Below are 22,751 nucleotides of genomic sequence, written 5' to 3'. Positions count from 1 at the left end.
GCTGCGTTTTGCGTGCGCAAAAGGCAATTGACAGCTCCGTGTGTCATCCGTGTATGATGCGCGGCTGCGTGATTTTCGCGCAGCCGCCATCATAGAGATGAGGTAGTCGACGCCCGTCACTGTCCAAGGTGCTGAAAGAGCTAACTGATCGGCAGTAACTCTTTCAGCACCCTCGACAGTGAATGCCGATCACAATCTACACCAACCTGTGAATAAAAAAAGACGTTCACACTTACCATGAACTGCCTGCTTCCTCCAGTCCGGTCTCCCGGCCGTTGCCTTGGTGACGCGTCCCTCTCTTGTCATCCGGCCCCACCTCCCAGGATGACGCGGCAGGCCATGAGACCGCTGCAGCCTGTGCTTGGCCTGTGATTGGCTGCAGCTGTCACTTGGCCTGAATTGTCATCCCGGGAGGTCGGACTGGAGGAAGAAGCCGGGAGTTATCGGTAAGTCAGAACTTCTTTTTTTTTTTACACGTATATGTATATTGTGATCGAAAGTCACTGTCCATGGTGCTGAAACAGTTTAAGTCTTTCAGCACCGTGGGCAGTGACTGTCTCCTGACGTCGCGTACCCGAACATTTTTTGCCGGGTTCGGTTAAAACGAGTTCGGCCGAACCCGGTGAAGTTCGGTGCGCTCATCTCTAATTTGACACTCCGTTTGGATGTTTGTAACCAGAAAAGCACGTGGTGCTTTTCTGTTTACATTCATCCTTTTGACAGCTCTTGCGTGATTTTCGCGCATGCAACGCAGGACCGTCAGTGTGGCATGCGTTGTTTTCACGCACCCATTGAAGTCAATGGGTGCGTGTTGCGTGAAAAACGCAAGAATATAGAACATGTCGTGAGTTTTACGCAACGCACTCACGCTGCGCAAAATTCACGCATCGTCTAAACAGCCCCATAGACTATTATAGGTGCGTACGACACGCGTGAAAAGCACGCGCGTCGCACGCGCGTATAATACGCTCGTGTAAATGAGGCCTAAAGTAGTAGTTGAGAAAACTGCATTCTTTTTCAATGAATTTCTTTTATTGTGCCCGTGATCATCGTACAAAAAATAGAAGCAACGTTTCGACCCCGTTACAGTGGTTGGGTTTTTTTTCAAATATGAAAAAGGCCCAACCACTATAAGGGTATGTTCACACGCTGTGTTTTCAAGCGTATTTTGGGGCGTAAACGCTCCAAAATACGCCTGAAAAAACAGTAGCTAAACGCCTACAAACATCTACCCATTGAATTAAATGGGAAAACCGGCATTCTGTTTAGATGGGGTGTTTTTTTTTACGCTACCGCTTTAAAAAACTGTGTTTAAAAAAAAAACGCCCCTTAGAAAGGAGCAGGTCACTACTTCAGCCATTTTTGGAACGTTTTTTTTATACTGTCAATAGAAAAAGAGCTCCAAAAACTTCTAGAAAAATTGCCTCAAAAAACGTTTTCAGCTTCGAAAACAGCTGAAAATCTGGAGGCTGTTTTCTCTGAAAATAGCTCCGTAGTTTTCAGCTGTTTTTGATCTTGCGTGTGAACATACCCTAAAAGGGTCGAACCGTTGCATCTATTTTTTTGTACGATGATGATGGGCACATTAAAAGAAATTAATTGAAAAAGGATACTGTTTTCTCAACTACTACTTTAGACATTTTTGGGGATCGGAGCATCCCATATGAGTACACGCACCCTAACAAAATATCAAGTCTCAATTATAAATTTATTTGTTAATGTGATACACAGTGGCATCACTATCATTGGGCATCTGGAGCATTAACCCTGGATATGGCGTGGTGATATTGGCGTGGTAAGGATGACATTTTTTTTTCATCATCACCAAATTCAGAGATTTTGTGGAGGTCTTAAAGCTGCCAACTACAAAACCAACTAGTTCAGTCATTACATTTATTTGCCACAAAGTGGCATTTTACAATTATTTTATCAATTTATTATGTTTAATAGCACAACATAGCCTTACTGTTGTGACATAACCAGGGGTGTAGCTATATGGGGGTCCAAAGCCTCTGCCATATAAGAAGACACCACTATTATAAGTGGCACATTGTAGGTGGGGGGCCCTGTTACAGACTTTGCATTAGGGCTTCAACTAAACATTTATTTTTGTCCTCGTGTGTTTTTTTAAGCTGTGGTTCTTGGTGTCCGGCCACCTTTGGTTGTGGCAGTCACAGTCTATTTGTAGGTTTTACCTGGTTCATATATGTTTTAACTGAAATCCCAAGAATGAAGAAAAAAAATAAAATTGTAACCAAGTTTATTGAAAAATAACCTCAAAGAAAACCGTCCTATATGCCAAATAAAATATGAAACAGATCCAACTTTCATTACAATATCTATGATGTAAAGGGCTCCGGAGAGTACTGCAGGGGTGATCATCTTCATGGCCAGTGTCTCAACCACTGTTGTATACAACATGGTGTTTCTTGGTTTCCATGCTGTAATCTTACAAGTGAAAATTATTTGGTAAAACATTACTCCGTGCGACAGTCTTACACAATAATGTTCGTCACTTTCTTCATGGCCATTAACAGCTCAGAAAGTAAAATCTATTTGTCCATAGGTTTACAGAAGTAAAGAGGCAATATATTAAAGTGCGCAAAAAAGATAGCCATTTTATAAAATAAATCATGAAGTGCCACCACAATTTCCCTATATAACGGACATTTGTATTCTTGGCAATTAAAGAACCTCTACCCCGTAATGTCAATACTGCAAAAATTTGGTTCCTGAGTGATTATATGGACAAGCTATGTGCATAGAGACAAAACTAATAGTGGCACATATAGAAACAGGGTTCCCCATCAGTCCCCAAGATAAGTTGTTAGGGACAAAATGTTGCTAATTTGTATATGACAAGCGTATGGGCACTACAAGGCAGGCCTTTCTCTTTAGGCAATAAAGTCTTATGTACACCTTTGAAAACATTTTTTTTTTTATAAAAATGTATCAGTGTGCAACTTTGTAATAACATTTTATTAAAAATAATTTTTACATTTTTAGATATAGCTCCTTTGTATCCTGTATACAGAGCAGCTGTATCATGCGCCGAGACCTGAATCCGTCAGGTCAGCGGCACTGACGGGTTCAGTGACAGTGGGTCCTGCGTGTCTGACATGCAGGACCCACCTGTATCGATCACATCTAAGTTATGAACTTAGATATGATGGATAACAACTCGATCGTGCGTGTCAGACGCGCAGGACCCGCTGTCTGTCTCGCTGACCTGACAGATTCAGGTCTCCGCGCACAATAGAACTGCTCAGTAAACGTAATTACAAAGTTGCACCACTCACTTTGATACACATTTTTACTAAAAAAAAGAAATAAAAAAAATACACGTTATCAAAAGGTGTACAAAGCCTCTAAAAAACGTTATTTTAATAGACCCGTATTTGCTAAAAAATCTGATAAAATTTGACAAAGTTAGTGTTTTTTTTTAATTCACTGCAAAATAGAAAAACAACAGAAACCCTAAAAATGTCAGACTGGTAATGTCAGATGACGAATGTAATACTATATACAGCCTGCTCAGCAAGGGTTAACAGCACCAATGAAAAATCTGCCTAACCCTCCTGCTGAGCAGCGTCTGTGCCGCTATCTAGAAGAGTCTCATCGTTTGCAGGCGCAGCGTCCTTAGGTAGGTTTCTAGCTTCAGCAATTAAACGTTTTACTCCCACCATCCACTGGCTGACTTCGTTGACATGATCAACCATAAGAGATCGATGAATTTCATCAGCGGAATCCCAATTCTGGTTCTTTAGCTCTGAAATGTAATGAAAAGATGAATAGAACTAGATCTACCAAGACACAAAATTGCGAAAACAAGTTGTGATGAACACTGTTTTAGAGGACCTCTAAAGAGCAATTTAACCCTGGTGTCAGATTTTCAGTATTAAATTTCTGAGCAGTGCAAAAAGGGTTAAACCCTTTCACTGCCAACGACATATCTAATAAGTCATGCCTTTGAACACGCCCCGAAGCTATAATATAGAATATATAGACATAGCATAGATTTTGGTATCATATTAAAGCCCAGAATCTCCGCTTTCAAATAATACCATACTTAGTATTTTAGGTGCAATATTTGGGGTACAGAACTAGTTTATAATCGGGGGGGGGGGGGGGGGGTGCGGCAGCATGAAAGTTTTATTTTCTAGTCCTGAGTCTCTGTAAAGGAGAGGGGAAACTTCAAGTAACAGCAGGAGGAAAGATCTCAGTCTGTTACTATCATCCATCCCCCTGTACAGATCTCAGTGACCCCAGGAGGATAATACAGGAACATTTCTTCATGTTATCACCCCTATTACTAATGAGGGGACATGTGCTCTCTGATTGTCACAAGTAGGGTGGATTCTTTTTTTTTCCTTACTACAGGAGTGAGAAGACGAGCAGCGACAGATCTAATCACTTCTGGCGCCTAATCGGTTGCCTTTTACATGGTACGTCAGAGAAGTCACGGGCTTTAATCAAACGACCACTTTGTCCTCCTGCTTGTCTTCGTTCTGCACAGGCGCTGTACGAGAGCTCAGTGACCAGCGCATGTGTCTGCAGGGGCTTCTCTGTGACGTGCCATGGACGAGGAAACCCTGGGTCTCCAATGTTTATATCTGGACCATTGTAATCAGCGACTACTTCAAAGTAGGGTTACATCAGGGAGTAAAAGGACTGCTTATTTTTTGCCCTTATAGCTCCTTTTACTATAAAGCAGCCAACCTTTTAATAAACTGTAATATATTATATATATATATATATATATATATATATATATTATATTTATATACATACACACACACACACGTATAGATCTATTGAATATTTTCATTGCTTGTATTTATTGGTAACAGTTCTAAAGCTGCAGACACCAAGTGGACAAAATAAATATGAAAATCACGGAAATAGGATTGAAATAAAATTTGCTTACCTTTTACCAACAAGTGCATTCTCTTACGTACAGATATGGACAGCTTTCCACTGGTCCACATTTCTTCCAACACAGTCAACCTTCGCCCAATATCACTAAACACTTGAGTCTGGAATAACAAAAAAGAACAATCATTACTAAAGGGATTGGAGAAATAAAGTATAACAATACAAAAAATTTAAGAGAGAAAGTTCTTCTTAAAGTGGACCTAGCAGCTCTCCTGACCGGCCTGTTTTAGTTAATAATTGTATTCTGCATAAAAAAAACTATTTGAGCAACTGTTTGTGGAACTCTGCATTGTGCCGTTCCTCTGTTATTCATCATGGAAATATATGAATAAACAGGGCGTTACCATTCCCTTTGTTTAAGGCCTTATGTACTGCCGTTAATGACGGATCCGTGACACACAGACCGCACAAGGTCGGCTTCTGTGTGCAGTCCGTTGTTTCACGGACTAAATCAATGAAAAGGCCGAGACTGCTCCGTCAAAAACGGGCAGGAGTAGGACCTGTCCTATTTTTGACGGAACGGCCACACGGTTCCGTTAAAACAAGGGAAGTGTGCATGGCCCCATTGAAATGAATGTGTCAGGGTGCTATCAGTTAAAAAAAAAGGATAGCCCACTGAAGAAAAAAAAAACTGAAGTGGGCATGAGGCCTAAGGGTAGTGTTATTACACACCTTGACAGTGTCCCATACATGCGGACAGTGTCAGACACCCAATTGTCGATGTATTAACCCCTTCTCGACTGCCCACTGTATTTTGACGGCAGGTAGTGCGGGTCCCTAGTCTACACTGATGACTTTTAACACTGATGTTTAACGTATGCCAGTGTAGTCTATGGGTGACGGATACTTTTGTTAGGCATCCGTCACAGCCTACATTTAACATATATGTTAGAAGTGTTTCCCGTGAAGCGTAGGCTACAAATTCCATGTGAATGGCGCCTAAGGGAAAGTTTAGGATTCTTTCTCCATGACATGTCAGAGGTGAGAGCAGAGTGGTCAAAAGTGCCCATTTTACAGTCCAATTCAAAAAGGAGAAAGAATAAATTACTCTACCTTATTGCGATCTTAAGTTAAAAGCTTGCCAAAACTTTTACATATATTAAACATATGTGATTATCGCCTTTCTAATACATCCTGCGTTTTATGATCATTAACCGATGAAAATTGTAAAAAAAAAAAAAAATTAACTGCAAACCGCTGTTGTAAATTCAATCTTAACATCTTTATTCACCTTAATTAAATCTCTGCAGTCCTCCAGAGTCTGATTCAGTAGAGTCAAAACGTCCTTCACCTCAACAGGAACCTCGTCTTCTGCTTGACTGGAACACTGCTTCCCGTTATCTATTCTAAGAGGCGAGCTCACTTGTCCTAAAGGAGGGGGACCAATATTACTGGTAGGAAGCGCGGGCGGCAGAATTGGTGTGGTGGAAGATGATTGCGCAGGAGATACTGAAATGAAGACAATGAAGACTTCATGAAATTCATATTCTATCCAGACAATGGGATAAAGTAATTTAGTATGTATGAATTCACCAAAATATATTTGTCCTTCCCAACGAAATCATAACACCATAAACATTGTTCAAGATTTGAAAGATATGTGCCTGATGAAAGGAATACAGGCAGGACAGGATATAGAAGAACCACCATCATATCTAACATTTAAAGGACAAAGCATCCTAACGGATTATGCTGGATCCTTCACATCGGTCATGTATCCTGTGAAAACTAAATACATTACACCAATGTAAACAGAACCAAAAGGTATATGATGCAGTCAGCAAACCGGCACAGTACAAATGATGAAACACCCCAAACTCATGTCATCAATGATAGCAGACCGTAATGTATTATGACATTTTTCATGAATTTCCTTGATCTCTTTAGTATTGTCCTGCGCTGTATCTACTAGCATGAACGGGAATTCGTGGATGTTGGCCGTAGACAATGTAGAATAGCGTGGAAGTAGTGGACTCGCTTGTGTGGGTGTTATACGAGAATTCGGTCCATGGAAGAAGCTGTACGGAGATGAAGTGATGAAAATAATTCTCCATGATTGGGTTAATCCTCTCGACTTGACCATTAGACTTAGGATGGTAAGCCGAGGAGAAGTCCAATCTCAGATCGAGAAGTTTGCAGAGGGCTCTCCAGAATTTTGAGGTGAACTGAACCCCTCGGTCAGACACGATATGAAGAGGCAAGCCATGCAGGTGAAAGATATGTAGGATGAAGAGATTTGCGAGTCGAGGAGAAGAAGGTAGCGGAATAAAATGTGCCATCTTAGAGAACTGGTCCACCACCACAGAGACAGTATTGCATCCTGCTGAGGAAGGAAGATCCGTGACAAAGTCCATTGCAATATGCTGCCAGGGAGCGTTAGGCACAGGCAGAGGTTGGAGCAGGCCGGCAGGTTTGGAGTGGGCAACGTTATTAGAAGTACATTGCATGAAGGAAGAGACATAGTCCACAATATCTTTGGAGCGGTGTCCCCAGCGAATAATTCTCCTCCTCTCTGCCAAACGAACAAAAGACCTCCCCATAGGGAGTCTCCACAGCGTCCTCGGTTTCAAACGTGCTGGACAGGGCATCTGCCCTCACATTGTCAGCGGGTCGGAAGTGGAGCACAAAGTGAAAACGGGTGAAGAACAGCGACCACCTGTCTTGACAGGGGTTTAGCCGTTGAGCCGACTGGGGATAGGTGAGATTTTTGTGATCGGTGCTGTGAAAGAAATTAACTAATTCCACCATTTTGTCTTCTATTCTATACTTCCATTTTAACTTCAATATAAGAATGAAGTTTTGAGAGCATGTATTAACTAGTTTTGCTGTGTCGAGAGAATTGAATCAGCAAAAATAAAGACTGAGGGAAAACTGATGACTCAAGACCCCACCCTCTACGCGCTTCTTACAGAATACAGAAGATGATAAGGACTTACCATTCAATGACTTGATAGGAAAATATTGCAATGCTAAGAAAATATTGTGAATGTAATTTGTTTTGTGCAAACTCAAGAGAAAATCTTATAACTGATGTAGTAAAAGTTCAGTCTATAAAAACTGTATATAAACCCACTCATAATGTATGGAAAGGGCAGCCTGACATCACTTGCTGAGTGACATCATTATGACACTTCTGTGAAACCTTCTCTTGAGAAAATAAATATGAATGAATCTGGAGCAACTGTTTGACTTTTAATTTTCCACAACAGTGTATATCAGGATGGGATGAACTGCGCACTCTAGCAGATGTCTCCTCTCCTCCAGTGCCAGCTTGATGGCCAGTAATTCCCGATACCCAATAGGGTAATTGCGTTCTGCAGGAGAAAATAGCCTAGAGTAATAGCCACACACTACAGACTTTCCCTTGAGGCCTCTCTAGAACAGAAGTGCACCTGCACCAACAGAGGAAGCGTCCACCTCCAATGAGAACTGACGAGATACATCCGGATGATGGAGACTGAAGTGAAGGCACTCTTGAGGCTATTAAATGCTGATTCGGCCTCCGGAGTCCACACCTTGGCGTTCACACCTTTCTTGGTAAAAGTAGAAATGGGAGCCATCAGTGACGAGAAATTTGGGATAAACCGCCGGTAGAAGTTAGCGAATCCCAAAAAACGCTGTATGGAGCGCAGACCCGGAGGATGTGGTTATTTCAGGACTGACCTTACTTTCTCAGGGTCCATCTTGAGGCCTTGGTCAGAGATGATGTAGTCCAGGAAGGGCAGAGAATTTCTTTCAAAAAGGCATTTCTCCAGCTTGGCATATAGGCGATTCTCCCTTAAATCGCAACAGGACTTGACGGACGTGCCTCCGATGAGTCGTCGGATTTGGGCAAAATGGACTGAGCAAAATGAGGAGGTAATCCCGCTAATGACTCAGGCAGAGAAGGCTGGACAGAACAGATATGTAACATGCAGCGGTGGAGACATTTGGAGCCCCATTGGAGAACTTCTCTGGAATTCCAGTCCAGGATTGGGGCATTTAACCGGAGCCAAGGCTGACCCAGCAAAATAGGATTGACGGATTTAGACAAGACAAGAAATGTAATCAGTTCAGTATGAAGGGCTCCAACTTGGAGCTTCAGTGGCTTGATCTCAGACACAATCGGATCAGGCAGAGGAAGTCCATTCACCAAGGCAACAGCCAGAGACGTCTCCAGAGGGACTGTGGGCAACTGTAGATGATCCACTAGGTCTGGTTGGATAAAGTTTGCCGCGGACTCGGAGTCCAGGAAGGCAGAAACCTGGTGCGTCTTTTCGCCAGACCCTATGGTCACAGGAATGGACAGTTTGGAAGAGAAATTTTTATTTAGAGCCGTTCCGCCTGGGGTTATCTCTCCAACCAATCCTAGGAGCTGGAGTTTTTTGGCTTCTGGGGACACAAACGCAAAAAATGGCCTCCGAGGCCGCAATACAGAGTCCCGAAGTGCGTCTGCGTTGTCTTTCCTGGACTGACAATTTGAGCCGGTCCACTTGCATAGGCTACTCTGGTAGAACAACTGATGAGGGCAATAGGGGTTGCTGGAAAGTAGGAGCCAGCCTAAGGAATCTTAGGATCCCGGATCTTCATGTCAATCCAGGTGGCCAGAAGAATGACATCATCCAGGATAGGTGGCAGATCTCGAGCGGCAAACTTGTCTTTAACCTCCGAAGACAGTCCCTGCCAAAATGTAGCCACCAAGGCCTCGTTGTTCCAGGCCAGGTCTGTAGCCAGTGTACGGAACTGAATGGTGTACTTGCCCACAGAGATGTCTCCCTGGAGTAGGGTCAGCAGAGACTCTTCCAGGTTCCTCAAATACAGTACGGAAAGACTAAGAAACACTAAGTCACGGGTCTCTGGTCCCTGAACGTTCCCAAATGGGGTTCGCCCATGCCAGTAAGGAGAGAGATTATGAAGGCGATCCTTGCGTCATCAGAAGGAAAGGCCTTTGCATGCAGTCTGAAGTGGATCTGGAATTGGTTTAGAAATTCCCTGCAGGTCCTTGTGTCTCCTTCGTAGCGAAGAGGTAGTGGCAGGGAGAATCGAGGATCGGCACTGGTACAGACCGGAGGTGTAGCAGCAGGAACAATAGGAGCAGGTGTCGTGTAGGCTGCAGCTTGCGCATCCAGCCGATGTGCAATGGCGTTCACTGCATGGATGAGTTGGTCCTGTCGTGACCGGAGGTCTCAGATGTCTGCCTGCATGATTTGTGATGTAGTCATGGTCTTGGGTTGACCAGCGGGGTCCATGGCCTGAGCGTACTGTCACGATCCGTGGGTATGTGGACCCACTAGGCCGCACTGCCGTAGCGGAGTAGCAGCTGGCCAAACAACAGTATAAAGTCTATGCAAAGTCCTAGCACAAGAGTACCTGTAATAGTCCAGACAGTAGTAGAGGCTTAGGCCCAGATGGAACTTGAAGGTAGATGACGCCACACGGAAGATATCAGACGTGGCAGATGACACCAGTTGTGGTGTATGACAGCAGGTGTGACAGATGGCACAACACAACTCCAACACTAGAAGAGGCACAGGAACAAATACAGCACGGGATACAGGTAACAGGGCACGGGAACACTGAGAACAGGATTCAACTAAGGGACCATTTGCTAAGACTAACATGAGAATACACAACACTACACAGGCAAGGAGTGAGAGGGCAGGGCCCTTTTTATAGTCCAGGATGGTCTAGGGATAATTAATTATTTACACGTGAGCGCTGGCCCTTTAAGGCTGGGAACGAGCGCACGCGCATCCTAGTGGTCACTGCAGGGCAGAGCGGCCTGAATGTGCTGGTGTCTCCGTGGAGGGAGACGTCAGCAGGAGGAGGGGAGTCTGCGGTCACCAGCAGGTAAGAGGAGACGGCGGTCCGCAACTGCGGCCATTACAGTCTTTTACATGGGCCACTGTACATAATCTATAATGGAATTGCAAATCAAAATCTGGTCTTTATGGGTATGGGGGGGTCCTCCCAATTATGTGGGCTTCTGGGAAGGTTTTTCTTTCATGTGTCAAAATTAAATCATTAGAAAATTCATAAACGTTGACTTCAGAAACACTCGGAAGAAGGAAGGTCACCCATGGGACCGATTTGTAGGGACTTTTTATTATGCTTTTATTCCAATCACGGAATAGTTGGTTCCTTCATTTACATAGACCGTTAAAAAAAAGACCGCCTGCGTCACTAACCTCCCTCGTGTCCTATATGAATTTGTATAGTTCTTGGCTAAATGAGGACTCATTATTCAGTAATGAGAAAGCTTTGCTCCAGGATGAAGACTTGTGAGTCAGAGATAAGGAGTGAACGTGGCTTCCCCATGGTTCCTACCTGTCGGACAGCCTTGTACGGGAGCAGGGACTCTCTTGTTCAGAGGTGTACGTTTACCACTTCCTGCAGTCTGCAAGCCATAAGAGAACTGGGGAGGGTCATTCCAGCCCTTCTCTTGGTTGCCTGTTAGAAAAATGGAAAAAAGGTAAAGTTATTAAATAATGGCTCCCCCAAGTCTAACACAACTGGATTCAGATAAGTATGTGGCTTCTGCTATAAACCAATAAAGCAGATCGTAGAGATTTTACTGGTCCTGATGTGGCGTCAACAGCATAGGTGATAAACGTTTGACCGCTGGGACCCCCACCAATCCCAAAGAAAGGGGTCCCAAAGTGCCCAATGTAAAGGAGCAGTATAGCGCTCTGCTATCTTTAGCAGCCCCATAGAAAGTGGATAGAGCGGTGGTCGGCCCTGCACAGTGCCGCTCTGTTCATGTAGGACTTCGGGGACCCCCGTTTGGGGTGTAAATCATTTTAGGCGGCTGCTTTGGGGTCTGATTGAGTTTAGGGAATTCATTTTGATGTTATAATAAATCTTGATGTAAATAGTTCTACAAATACGACATCTTTCCTATCGCCGTTAAGCCCGGACCTTCACCTGTACGGAGACCCAGGTGGCTCATTAGTTACAACAGCTTCAAAGATGGAGCGTCACTTATGTCAGTCTGTACACTTATAACGTATAGTGCCCACCGTGAAACGGTTTAGGACTTTAGCCTGCTGTTCACATTTGAATGGTACATAACATCCTAACCGTGCCAGAAGAATGATGGCGCTTCTAGTGGGTCTCCCAAAACAGGGGTGATGTGGATTTCACCTTGCCACAGAAATCCACAAGGACTGGGTCTAGAGATGGCGGTCCTACTTATAGCAGCAGTCTGTCTATCAGGGATCTATCCTAGTGACAGATTTACTTACAAAAGCTACACAGCCCCATGAATAGATTCTAACCAGAAACTTCCAGTCTAATATCTGAAGACCACACAGGACAGGTAAACATGGAGAAGACCTCTGCATTGTAACGTGATAGATCATGTCCGAGCCCATAACGCCCCAGTATAGCGACCCTGAGCACCCAGTCCCGCAGCAGGACCCTGGAGAGTGCCCAGTCCTCACATCCCCCAGCAGCTGATCTTACCCGGCTTGACATAGAGCTCAGCCATCGCTCCCCTCCCTCTCCTCTGCCAGACAGGAAATCCCACGCTGTCACTGCTGCTTCGTGGCTACTTTTTTTTTTTTTCTCTTCAAAGCTTTATTTGTTCACCTCATCACAACATGACGGCTAGTTCTCCATGACGACGCCTGCTTGCTGGATCTATGCTCTGTAGTTCTACAGTGCTGAATGTAGGCAAAATAAAATGGCAGATGCCGACAGCCCGACACTCATAAATGGAAGCAGCTCATTGCTCCCACAGTGAAGATAGCAAAATGCCCCTCGATTATGCCTGTTTTTTCAACTTTTTACCTGCACTACCTCATACAGAGTCAATCACAGCCGCACAGTCCTCTGTCCTGTATGATCAGTGAGAGGCAGGAAGGGGAAGCTGGTCATGACAGGCAGGACATAGCAGAGATCGCCAAAGCCTAAACCACTGAACACCAGGTATTAACCCCTCCACTCTCCTTGACCAGCAGGGAAAATTATTCATTATACATCTCCAGTACCCTAGACCACCAGGGAAGCAGACATTAACCTCTTCACTACCCTAGACAACCAGGAAAACTTGCACTAACCCCTTCACTGCCCTGGGTCACCACGGAAAAATTTCCGTCAGAACGGAGCCATGACTGAAACAAAAACGGAGACCATAGGTTTCAGTTTCCATCACCATTGATTTCAATGGCGACAGATCCGCTGCAAATGTTTTCCGTTTGTCTCCGTTGTGCAAGTGTTCCGTCGTTTTGACGGAATGAATAGCATATTGCTTCCGTCAAAATAACGGAACACTTGCACAACGGAGATAAACGGAAACCATTTGCACCGGATACGTCACCAATGAAATCAATGGTGAAGGAAACTGAAACCTATGGTTCCCATTTCTTTCAGTTAGGGCTCCATTCTGACGGGAAGCGCAGACGGAACGTCAGAAAGGAGCCCTGACGCAGATGTGAATGAAGCCTTAGAATTACCCCCTACTTTTTTATTTATTTATTTTTATTTTAACCCCTTCCCTCTTTGGACACTTTTGACCTTCCTGACAGAGCCTCATTTTTCAAATCTGACATGTTTCACTTTATGTGGTAATAACTCCGGAATGCTTTTACCTGTCCAAGCGATTCTGAGATTGTTTTCTCGTGACACATTGGACTTTATGTTGATGGCAAAATTTGCTCGATATATTCAGTATTTATTTGTGAAAAACACCAAAATTTAGAGACAAATTGCAAAAACTTGCATTTTTCTAAATGTAAATGTATCTGCTTGTAAGACAGGCAGTTATACCACACAAAATTGTTGCTTTTTAACATCCCCCATATGTCTACATTAGATTGGCATCGTTTTTTGAACATCCTTTTATTTTTCTATGACATATCACAAGGCTTAGAACTTTAGCAGCAATTTCTCACATTTTCAAGAAAATGTCAAAATGGTATTTTTACAGGGGCCAGTTCAGTTGTGAAGTGACTTTGAGGGCCTTATATATTAGAAACCCCCATTAAGTCACCCCATTTTAAAAACTTCACCCCTCAATGTATTCAAAACAGCATTTAGAAAGTTTCTTAACCCTTTAGACGTTTCACAGGAATTAAACCAATGTAGAGATGAAATTTACAAATTTCATTATTTTTTTTTGCCCCAAAAATTTTTTAATCCATTTTTTTTGTAACACAAAACGTTTTACCAGAGAAATGCAACTCAATATTTATTGCCCATATTATGCAGTTTTTAGAAATATCCCACATGTGGCTCTGGTGTGGTAATGGACCGAAACACCGGTCTCAGAAGCAAAGGAGTAGCTAGAGGATTTTGGGGCCATCTTTTTATTAGGATATATTTTAGGCACCATGTCAGGTTTGAAGAGGACTTGTGGTACCAAAACAGTGGAAATCCCCCAAAAGTGACCCTATTTGGGAAACTACACCCCTCAAGGAAATTATCTAGGGGTATAGTGAGCATTTTGACCCCACAGTTTTTTTGCAGAAATTATTAGAAGTAGGCCGTGAAAATGGAAATCTACATTTTTTTCAAAGAAAATGTAGGTTTAGCTAATTTTTTCTCATTTCCACAAGGACTAAAAGAGAAAAAGTACTGCACGATTTGTAAAGCAATTTCTCCCGAGTAAAACAATACCTCACATGTGGTAATAATCGGCTGTTTGGACACACGGCAGGCCTTAGAAGGAAAAGAGCTCCATTTGGCTTCTGGAGCTCAAATTTAGCAGGAATGGTTTGGGGAGGCCATGTCACATTTCCAAAGCCCATGAGGGGACAAAACAGTGGAAACCCCCCACAAATTACCCCATTTTGGAAACTACACCCCTTGAGGAAATTATCTAGGGGTAGAGTGAGCATTTTGACCCTACACGTATTTTGCAGAAATTATTGGAAGTAAGCCATGAAAATCTACATTTTTTCAAAGAAAATGTAGGTTTAGCTAATTTTTTCTCATTTTACAAGGACTAAAGGAGAAAAAACACTGCAACATTTGTAAAGCAATTTCTCCCGAGTAAAACAATACCCCACATGTGGTCATAAACAGCTGTTTGGACACACGGCAGGGCTTAGAAGGGAAAGAGCACCATTTGGCTTTTGGAGCTCAAATTTAGCAGGAATGGTTTGCGGAGGCCATGTCACATTTGCAAAGTCCCTGAGGGACCAAAACCTGGAAATCGCCCAAAAAGTGACTTCATTTAGGAAACTACACCCCTTGAGGAATTCATCTAGGGGTGTAGTGAGCATTTTGACCCCACAGGTGTTTCATAGATTTTATTATAGTTTGGCAGTGAAAATAAAAAAAAATCCTTATTCTTCAATAAGACGTAGCTTTAGCTCAAAATTTTTCATTTTCTCAGGGTATGTTCACACGCTTAACAAAATACGGCTGAAAATACGGATCTGTTTTCAAGGGAAAACAGCCCCTAATTTTCAGCCGTTTTTAAGCAACTAGCGTTTTTGGAGCTGTTTTTCTATTGAGTCAATCAAAAATGGCTCAAGAAATGACTTGCACTTCTTTTTACCGGGTGTCTTTTTACGCACCGCTATTTGATAACGAGGCGTAAAATAATGCTGTATTTCCCATTGAAATCAGTGGGCAGATGTTTGTAGGCGTACTGCTTCCGATTTTTCAGCCTTTTTCTGGACGTTTACAGCCCTAAAAATGGCTGAAAATAGCCAGTGTGAACATACCTTTACGCTGTGACACAATCCTTTCTGCGCAGGCCGTTGTCGCACTGATAAATGGTGTCCTTTCTTATCCCCTTTTGGTCCACACTCCGCACATTTGCAGTTTGGGGAATTTTGCTAGGAAGTGTTGTCCTGATATAATACGGGCACCCTCGCTTCCAGCAGATATGTTTTGGCCCTCCCCTATCTGTTTCCCTAATTTTAGGGCCTTGATAAATCGCCTTTTGAAACAAAAGAAATGTTCCCCTCGAGCCTCCACAACTGCATATTTTTCTTTCTTGACATATTGGAGCCTTAACTAATTTATTTTTTCATATACCTAGTGGTATGAGGGCTGTTTTTTTGTGGGACGAGCTCTAGTTATTATTAGTACCATTTTGGGGTACATGCGACTTTTTGATCACTTTTTTCATCTTATTTTTTTTTTTATACAGCGTTCACCACGCGTCATAAACTACATGTTACCTTTATTCTGCGGGTGAGTCTGGTTCCGGCGATACCTAATTTATAGCACTTTTTTATGTTTTACAACTTTTTGCACAATAAAATAACTTTTGTCTTTTTTCTTTCGCCATGTTCTGAGAACCATAACTTTTTTATTTTTTCGTCGATGGAGATGTATGTGGGCTGTTTTTTTGTGGGACAAGCTGTACTTAGTATTGGTACAATTTTTTTGAAAACATGCGACTTTTTAATCACTTTTTATTCCAATTTTTGTAGGGCGAAGTGACCAAAAAAAAACCGAAATTCTGGCATTGGTTTTTTACGGGGATTTTTACGCGTGAAATAAATAACATAATATATAGTTCAGGTCGTTACGGACGCGGCGATACTAAATATGTATGGTTTATTTTATTTTTTTCAATAATAAAGGACTTGATAAGGGAAAAAGGGCGATTGTGTTTTGTTTTGTTTTATTTTATTACTTGAACTATTGTTTTACTTTTAACAACTTTTATTTTTAATTTTTTTACACTTTTTTTTCACTTTTCTTTAGTCCCACTAGGGGACTTGAAGGTCCAAGGGTATGTTCACACGGCAGCGTCTTCAGGAGAAAACAGCACCGTAATTTCAGACGTAATGCATGTGCAGGCGTCTTTCGCTGCGTCCATTACGGACGTAATTGGAGCTATTTTTCCATGGAGTCCATGGAAAACGGCTCCATTTACGTCTGAAGAAGTGACAGGCACTTCTTTGACGCGGGCGTCTTTTTTACGCGCCGCCTTTTGACAGCGGCGCGTAAAAAAAATGACCGTCGGCACAGAACATCGTAAAGCCCATTCAAATGAATGGGCAGATGTTTGCAGACGCTTTTGAGCCGCATTTTCAGACGTAATTCGGGGCTAAAACGCCCGAATTACGTCCGTAAATACTGTGTGTGAACCCAGCCCAATTGTCAAATTCTTTTTCTAACACATTGCACTACCTGTGTAGTGCAATGTATTAGATTCGTCAGTCATTCACTGACAACAAGCCGATTAGGCTTCGCCTCCGGGCGGGGCCTAATCGGCTTCTGTAATGGTAAAGCAGGAGGCCGTTGTTAGGCATTCTGTTGCCATAGTAGCAGTCGGCAGTACTGCGATTGCAGGGCAGAGCTGCCGATCTGCTGCCAACCACTAAGATGCAGCGATCGCTTTCGATCGCTGCATCTAAGGCGTTAATTTCAGGAATCGGAGCTAACTGTTACAGGTAGGGCATTAACCTATCCAGTACCCTAGACCACCAGGAAAGTTGCCATTAAAGGGGTTTTCCCAGCAGGGACATTTATGACATATCCACACATTTATGTTATAAAAAAAATGACGTGAGGTCTTCCCCATTTTTCATAACTAGCTAGATACAACATAGCAGCAGCAGGCTAGCATTACCAGGATGTGAAAAGGACATGGTTTTTGGGCAGTCCCAGCCTAATACCAGCCTGTGGCCGCCCCAGTACCCGACCGTCATTACAGATGGTCAGGTAATGGATCGTACCTGGCTCTTCTCGGTACCCCTGGTGGCGGTGGGTACCAGGGTAATAATAGGGGGGTTATTGTTAGCCTTTTCACCGTCCTCCTTAGTAATGGACGCTGTCAATCAGCCAGCGGCCATTACTAAGGCGGTAGTAATATAGTTAAAAAGAACACAGAGACATCAAATATTTTATTGAAATATAGAACAGCCTACACAACCCTCATTAAGCATTTTCTTGACAATAAAAAAACGGCGTCATCAAAGTAGTCCTCGAATTCAAAGTGGTCCAACAACCGAACCTGTAAAAAAACACAAAAAAAATAAATAATCAGTAACACATAAAAAGGCAAAACAATTAGGCCCTGTTCACACAGAGTTTTTTGCTGGTGGAAAAATCTGCCTCAAAATTCCTTCAGGAATTCTGAGGCAAATTTTGAATTGCCTGCACGCTGTTTGCCATGTTTTTCACAACATTTTCCGGCTGCGGCCATTGAGCACCGCGGTCAAAAAACGCAGCGTATAATAATCGCTTATTCTGTCTTCCATTGAGGTCAATGGAAGGTCAGAGACGGATACGCCCGAAGATAGGGTATGTTGCTTCTTTTTCCCGCAAGCGGATTTCGGGCATTTTTTAGCTGATGCTCTGCTCGGGGACTTCAGGGCAGGAACCCTTTTTAGCGGCCCTCACTCGGATGGCATCCAAGTGACGGACGTTTTTTACACGACCCCATTGAATTCTATGGGAGCCCTGTGTCCGTGAGAACGACCAGAATTGCACATGTTTTACTTTTTGACGTCCGTGTGAATAGCCCCATTGGGGTTAACAGATTTTAATGCAGCCGTATGACAGCTGTTAAAAAAACGTCAGTCACTCGGCCGTTAAAAACAGTTGTGTGAATAGGGCCCTAAAGGGAAGTGTCGCGAATTAAACCTTTTTTTTTAAGAGTCGTTACTTATCTCTATTATATTTTTTACGTTTTTTGCTGTATTTTTTTTTTTCCTCCACATGGTGGAAAGTATTACAAATTAAATAATAATTTGACATGTTTTCCTATGTTGGCCACCAGGGGGGGTACTTCCCAGTATTACAGCAAGGTGAATAAGGCAAAGCAACCTGACACACAGCTGCCGTAAATGTGGGAGGGAATCTCACCCCCCCCCCTCCTACAAGCTAGGAAAAGGTGTCTTGAAATTGCTAAGCAGTGTCCGGCTGCCATTTTGGGTGTGATTCTGCAGCTGGCAGAAGTTGTAGGATACACCAAAAGGCTAAGGGTATGTTCACACGCTTACTAAACAAATAAATACAATTTATTTTAATATCAAACTAAAAGCAATTTGATAAAAAAATATAATAATTTCATGACACCTTCCCTTTAAGGGTGCACTGAAAAATAATCTGTTTCGGACTAACTGCCTGTCCCCACTGTTTCCAGGCAGCCTAGTCTCTGAAAGGCCCTGCAGTCTCCTCCCAGCTATGCCCCTGCACAACACACATTTAAAGGGAATGTGTTGCCAGCAAATCATGTTTTGTTTTTTTTAATTAAACATTTAGTGTGTAGGTGATTAAACATTGTTCACATTTTTTTTATTTTTTTTCACGAGTCAGGAAATATTATAAATTAGATTCTAATTTATAATATTTCCCAGTGTTGGTCACTAGATGGAGCTATTCCCAAAATTGCAGCATTGCATGTGGTAAAGCAACCACATTGCTTTTTGCTGCAAAATTGGGAAAAAAGCACTCGCTCTAGTGAGCTCTGAGAATCCCCCCCTCTTTTATCCTGGCTAGTGCCGGGATAAACGAGGGGATTGAACGGTCTAACCTCCTACACTGTGTGTCGCCATTTTTTGAGCTAACACACAGTGTAGTAGGTTTACATACAGTAGTAAACACACACAAACACGAACATACATAGAAATCTCTTACCTGCTCCTGCCGCCGCGGCTCCCTCCGGCCCGTCCGCTCCGTCTGCTGCCGCTGGTCCAAGTGCACAAGTCCGGAAGCCGCGACCGGAAGTAGTAATCTTACTGTCCGGCCGCGACTTCCGGTCCACAGGAAAATGGCGCCGGACGGCGCGCATTTCAAATTGGACTGTGTGGGAGCAGCGCATGCGCAGTTCCCACACAGACGGCGTACACAGATGTGGATGGGACGGGACCCGTTCGCAGTCCCTATGGGACTGGAGCTGCCGTATTCCATGTCTGTATGTGTCGTTAATCGACACATACAGAAATGGAAAAAAAAATGCCAGTCCTCATAGGGAAGAAAAAGTGTAAAAATAAGAAAAAGTAACACACAAACACACAAATTAATCCAAACGTTTTTAATAAAGCACTAACATCTTTAACATATTTTAAAAAAAATTGTGATGACACTGTTCCTTTAAAATGGCAAAATCACTGTTTTTTGGTCAACTAACTCGCAAAAAGTTTTTTATAAAAAGTGATCAAAAAGTTGTACATACCAAAAATTGGTACCAATAAAAACAAAAATTGGTACCAAAAAAAATTCCGTCTTGCAAAAATAAGCCCTCACACCGCTCAATCCACATAAAAATAAAAAAGTTATGGCTCTCAGAATGTGATGAAACAAAACAATTTTTTTTTAACAAAACGGTTTTGTTTTTTTAAAGTAATATAACATAAAAAAACCGTATATAAATTTGGTATTACTGTAATCGTATTGAGCCGCAGAATAAAGTCAAGTTGTAATTTATGACGCGTGGTAAACGATGTAGAAAAAAAAAAAAAAAGAACGATGCCAGAAACCAAAAAACAATGTAGGAATCACAATTTTTTCCAATTTCAGCCCGCAAATAATTTTTTTTCAGTTTCCCAGTACATTATACGGTACTTTAAATGGTGTGATTAAAATTTACAACTCCTCCTGCAAACAATAAGGCCTCATGCACACGACCGTAGTGTTTTTCTGGTCCGCAAATTCCAGGACCGTGTTCCGTGAAATGTCATCCGCAGTTCATCCGTATGTAATCCGCAGTTCATCCGTATGTAATCCGCAAAATGCGGATGAAAAAAAAAAAGCCTAGCTAAAACAGGATGACGACAGAACTCATTCCCGGTTGTCGCCTAGCAACATTTCCGCAAATCCGCAAACTGCGGATGACACACGGAGGTGTATCCGCAATTTCCACGGGCCCATTGACTTCTATTGGCATGTCCGCATCGAATTTGCGGCCCGTAATAAGACATGTCCTGAGTTTCTGCGGCACGGATTTGCGGACATGCGGAGACCCGTGAAAACACGGATAGTGTGTATGGGCCCATAGAAATGAATGGGTCCGCAATTCTCCCGTGGATTTGCGGGGGAATTGCGGACGCAAAAACACGGTCGTGTGCATGGGGCCTTAGCCCTCAAAACCGCTGTATTGACGGAAAAATAAAAAAGTTATGGCTCTTGTAACACGGGAAGTGAAAAATGAATTTTTTTTTTAAATGGCTCGGTCCTTAAGGGGTTAACTGGTTCCCGACCGCTGGCTGGGTTTTTACGGCCAGCGGTCAGGGTCCTTAAAACCCGCGCCATGGACTTTTTACGGCGTGGGTTTTTACTTGCTGCCCGAGCGATCGAGCAGCTGAATGTCGGGTCTCCGGCTGTCAGCGTTCACTGCTTCTGTCTTCTCCAATCTCTTGCACTCAATGAGCGCTGTGTAAAGGAATAGAGGCAGCGGCTGCGCCGTTGTCTCTATTTCTCCCAGTGTTCATGTGACTGGTCACATGATCGCCGGGTGCCGTTAGTGGCAGACTGCTGCTAGGTCTTACAAGACCCAGCACAGCCCTATTAGGCCTCACTCACACGAGCATGGCGTTAACAGCTTACACTTAACAGCTCCGTGGGGCATCAGCATATGATGCGCGGCTGCGTGCTTTTCACGCAGCCGCCATCATTATGACACTCCATTTGGATGTTTGTAAACAGAAAAGCACGTGGTGCTTTTCTGTTTACATTCATCCTTTTGACAGCTGTTGCGCGAATCACGCAGTACGCACGGAAGTGCTTCCGTGCGGCATGCATGGCTTTCACGCACCCATTGACTTTAATGGGTGCGTAATTCGCGCAAAACGCCGAAAGAACGGACATGTCGTGACTTTTTTTCGGCGGACTCGCGCTGAGTAAAAATCACGGACATGTCTGCACGGCCCCATAGACTAATATAGGTCCGTGCAACGCGCGTGCAAATCACGCGCGTATCATTGACGTTTTTCCCGTTCGTCTGAATAACGCCTTAGTGACAATCGTCACTATGAGAGGGCAGATTTCCCCTGTAACTGGGACTGCTGTGCAGCTCCAGTTACAGTGGAAAAGATGGTGTAAAAGAAAGAAAAAAAAATACATGAAGTTCCCCAAAGGTCTTTTTTAACCTTTGAGGGACAGAACATAATAATAAAAAAATAAAAGTAAGGTAAAGTGCAAAAAAAACAACAAAAAAAACAAATACCCACCCCAAAAAAACTCGTTCCCCCCGCCAATCATTGTCGTAACGCTAGCCCGGACCCAATTACCCAAATATAGACATGTAATATATTAAAATTTACGGTAGACAATGACGATCACATATAAAAAGTCTATTTTAGGGTAAAACTATGTTATTACCAAAAAAAATTGCTGAAAATTAAAAAAGCTTATTTTTTTTACTATTATTTTAAAACTTTAAGAATAGCAAAAAGGATGTGTATAAAAATTATAAAAAAAGAAACCTGCATTGTCGTCGCTAGACCGACAAATAAAAAAGTTATAGCCATTTAACTAACGCGTGCTAAAAATGGCTAAAACGGTGTCTGGTCCTGAAGGCTCAAAATAGCCCGGTCCTGAACTGGTTAAAATCGGCATTAAAAAGGTTTGAAGCACATGTTTTTTTTTACACACGTTTTTAAAAGCTAAATAAAAAGTGTGTGTGAATCTCGCCTAATACTGTTCTGCCTGTGCCGGATACACTCACTAATAGATATAGCAGGAGAGCATTGGCGCTGTGTACAAAAGAGATCCCTATAATAGATGGGGTTTTAATTTTGTTAGTAGAATTGTTCTTTAATCTCTATTTTTACTTTCTAGACATCAGAGGAGATCTTCTATATGGACCCGGCTCAAAAACATGCGGTAAGTAACACAAAACTGAGATCTTATTTTGTCATACCCGCTTAATTAGAGATAACAGGTTATTCACCGTTATATAACATTTGTAAAGTGACCGCAGATTA

General features: G+C 42.8%; 1 protein-coding gene and 1 long non-coding RNA gene across 4 annotated transcripts in view; one reads left to right on the top strand and one right to left on the bottom strand.

Annotated features, from left to right (window-relative positions):
- Positions 1-2,243: 2,243 nt before the first annotated feature.
- SRA1 (steroid receptor RNA activator 1) lies at positions 2,244-12,762 on the bottom strand. Of its 2 annotated transcripts, none has more exons than XM_075856285.1 (5): positions 12,379-12,762; positions 11,242-11,364; positions 6,167-6,303; positions 4,928-5,036; positions 2,244-3,769 (listed from the first exon to the last, which is right to left on the bottom strand). In XM_075856285.1, the coding sequence occupies exons 1-5, from the start codon at positions 12,401-12,403 to the stop codon at positions 3,570-3,572; spliced, it is 594 nt and encodes a 197-aa protein (XP_075712400.1). In that variant the 5' UTR covers positions 12,404-12,762; the 3' UTR covers positions 2,244-3,569. The 2 variants fall into 2 exon arrangements, with proteins under 2 accessions (XP_075712400.1, XP_075712399.1); XM_075856284.1 differs by having other exon boundaries at positions 6,167-6,384; positions 12,379-12,753.
- Positions 12,528-22,751, top strand: part of LOC142748908 (uncharacterized) — a 104,506-nt gene continuing 94,282 nt past the window's right edge. For both annotated transcript variants that reach the window (XR_012882334.1, XR_012882335.1), the window contains exons 1-2: positions 12,528-12,843; positions 22,606-22,650. This is a non-coding gene — a long non-coding RNA (uncharacterized LOC142748908). The remainder of the gene's footprint in view (positions 12,844-22,605; positions 22,651-22,751) is intronic.

The sequence above is a fragment of the Rhinoderma darwinii genome, chromosome 3, assembly GCF_050947455.1.
Source record: "Rhinoderma darwinii isolate aRhiDar2 chromosome 3, aRhiDar2.hap1, whole genome shotgun sequence".
NCBI classification, from domain to species: domain Eukaryota; kingdom Metazoa; phylum Chordata; class Amphibia; order Anura; family Rhinodermatidae; genus Rhinoderma; species Rhinoderma darwinii.
This window is presented reverse-complemented; position numbering and strand designations above follow the sequence as displayed.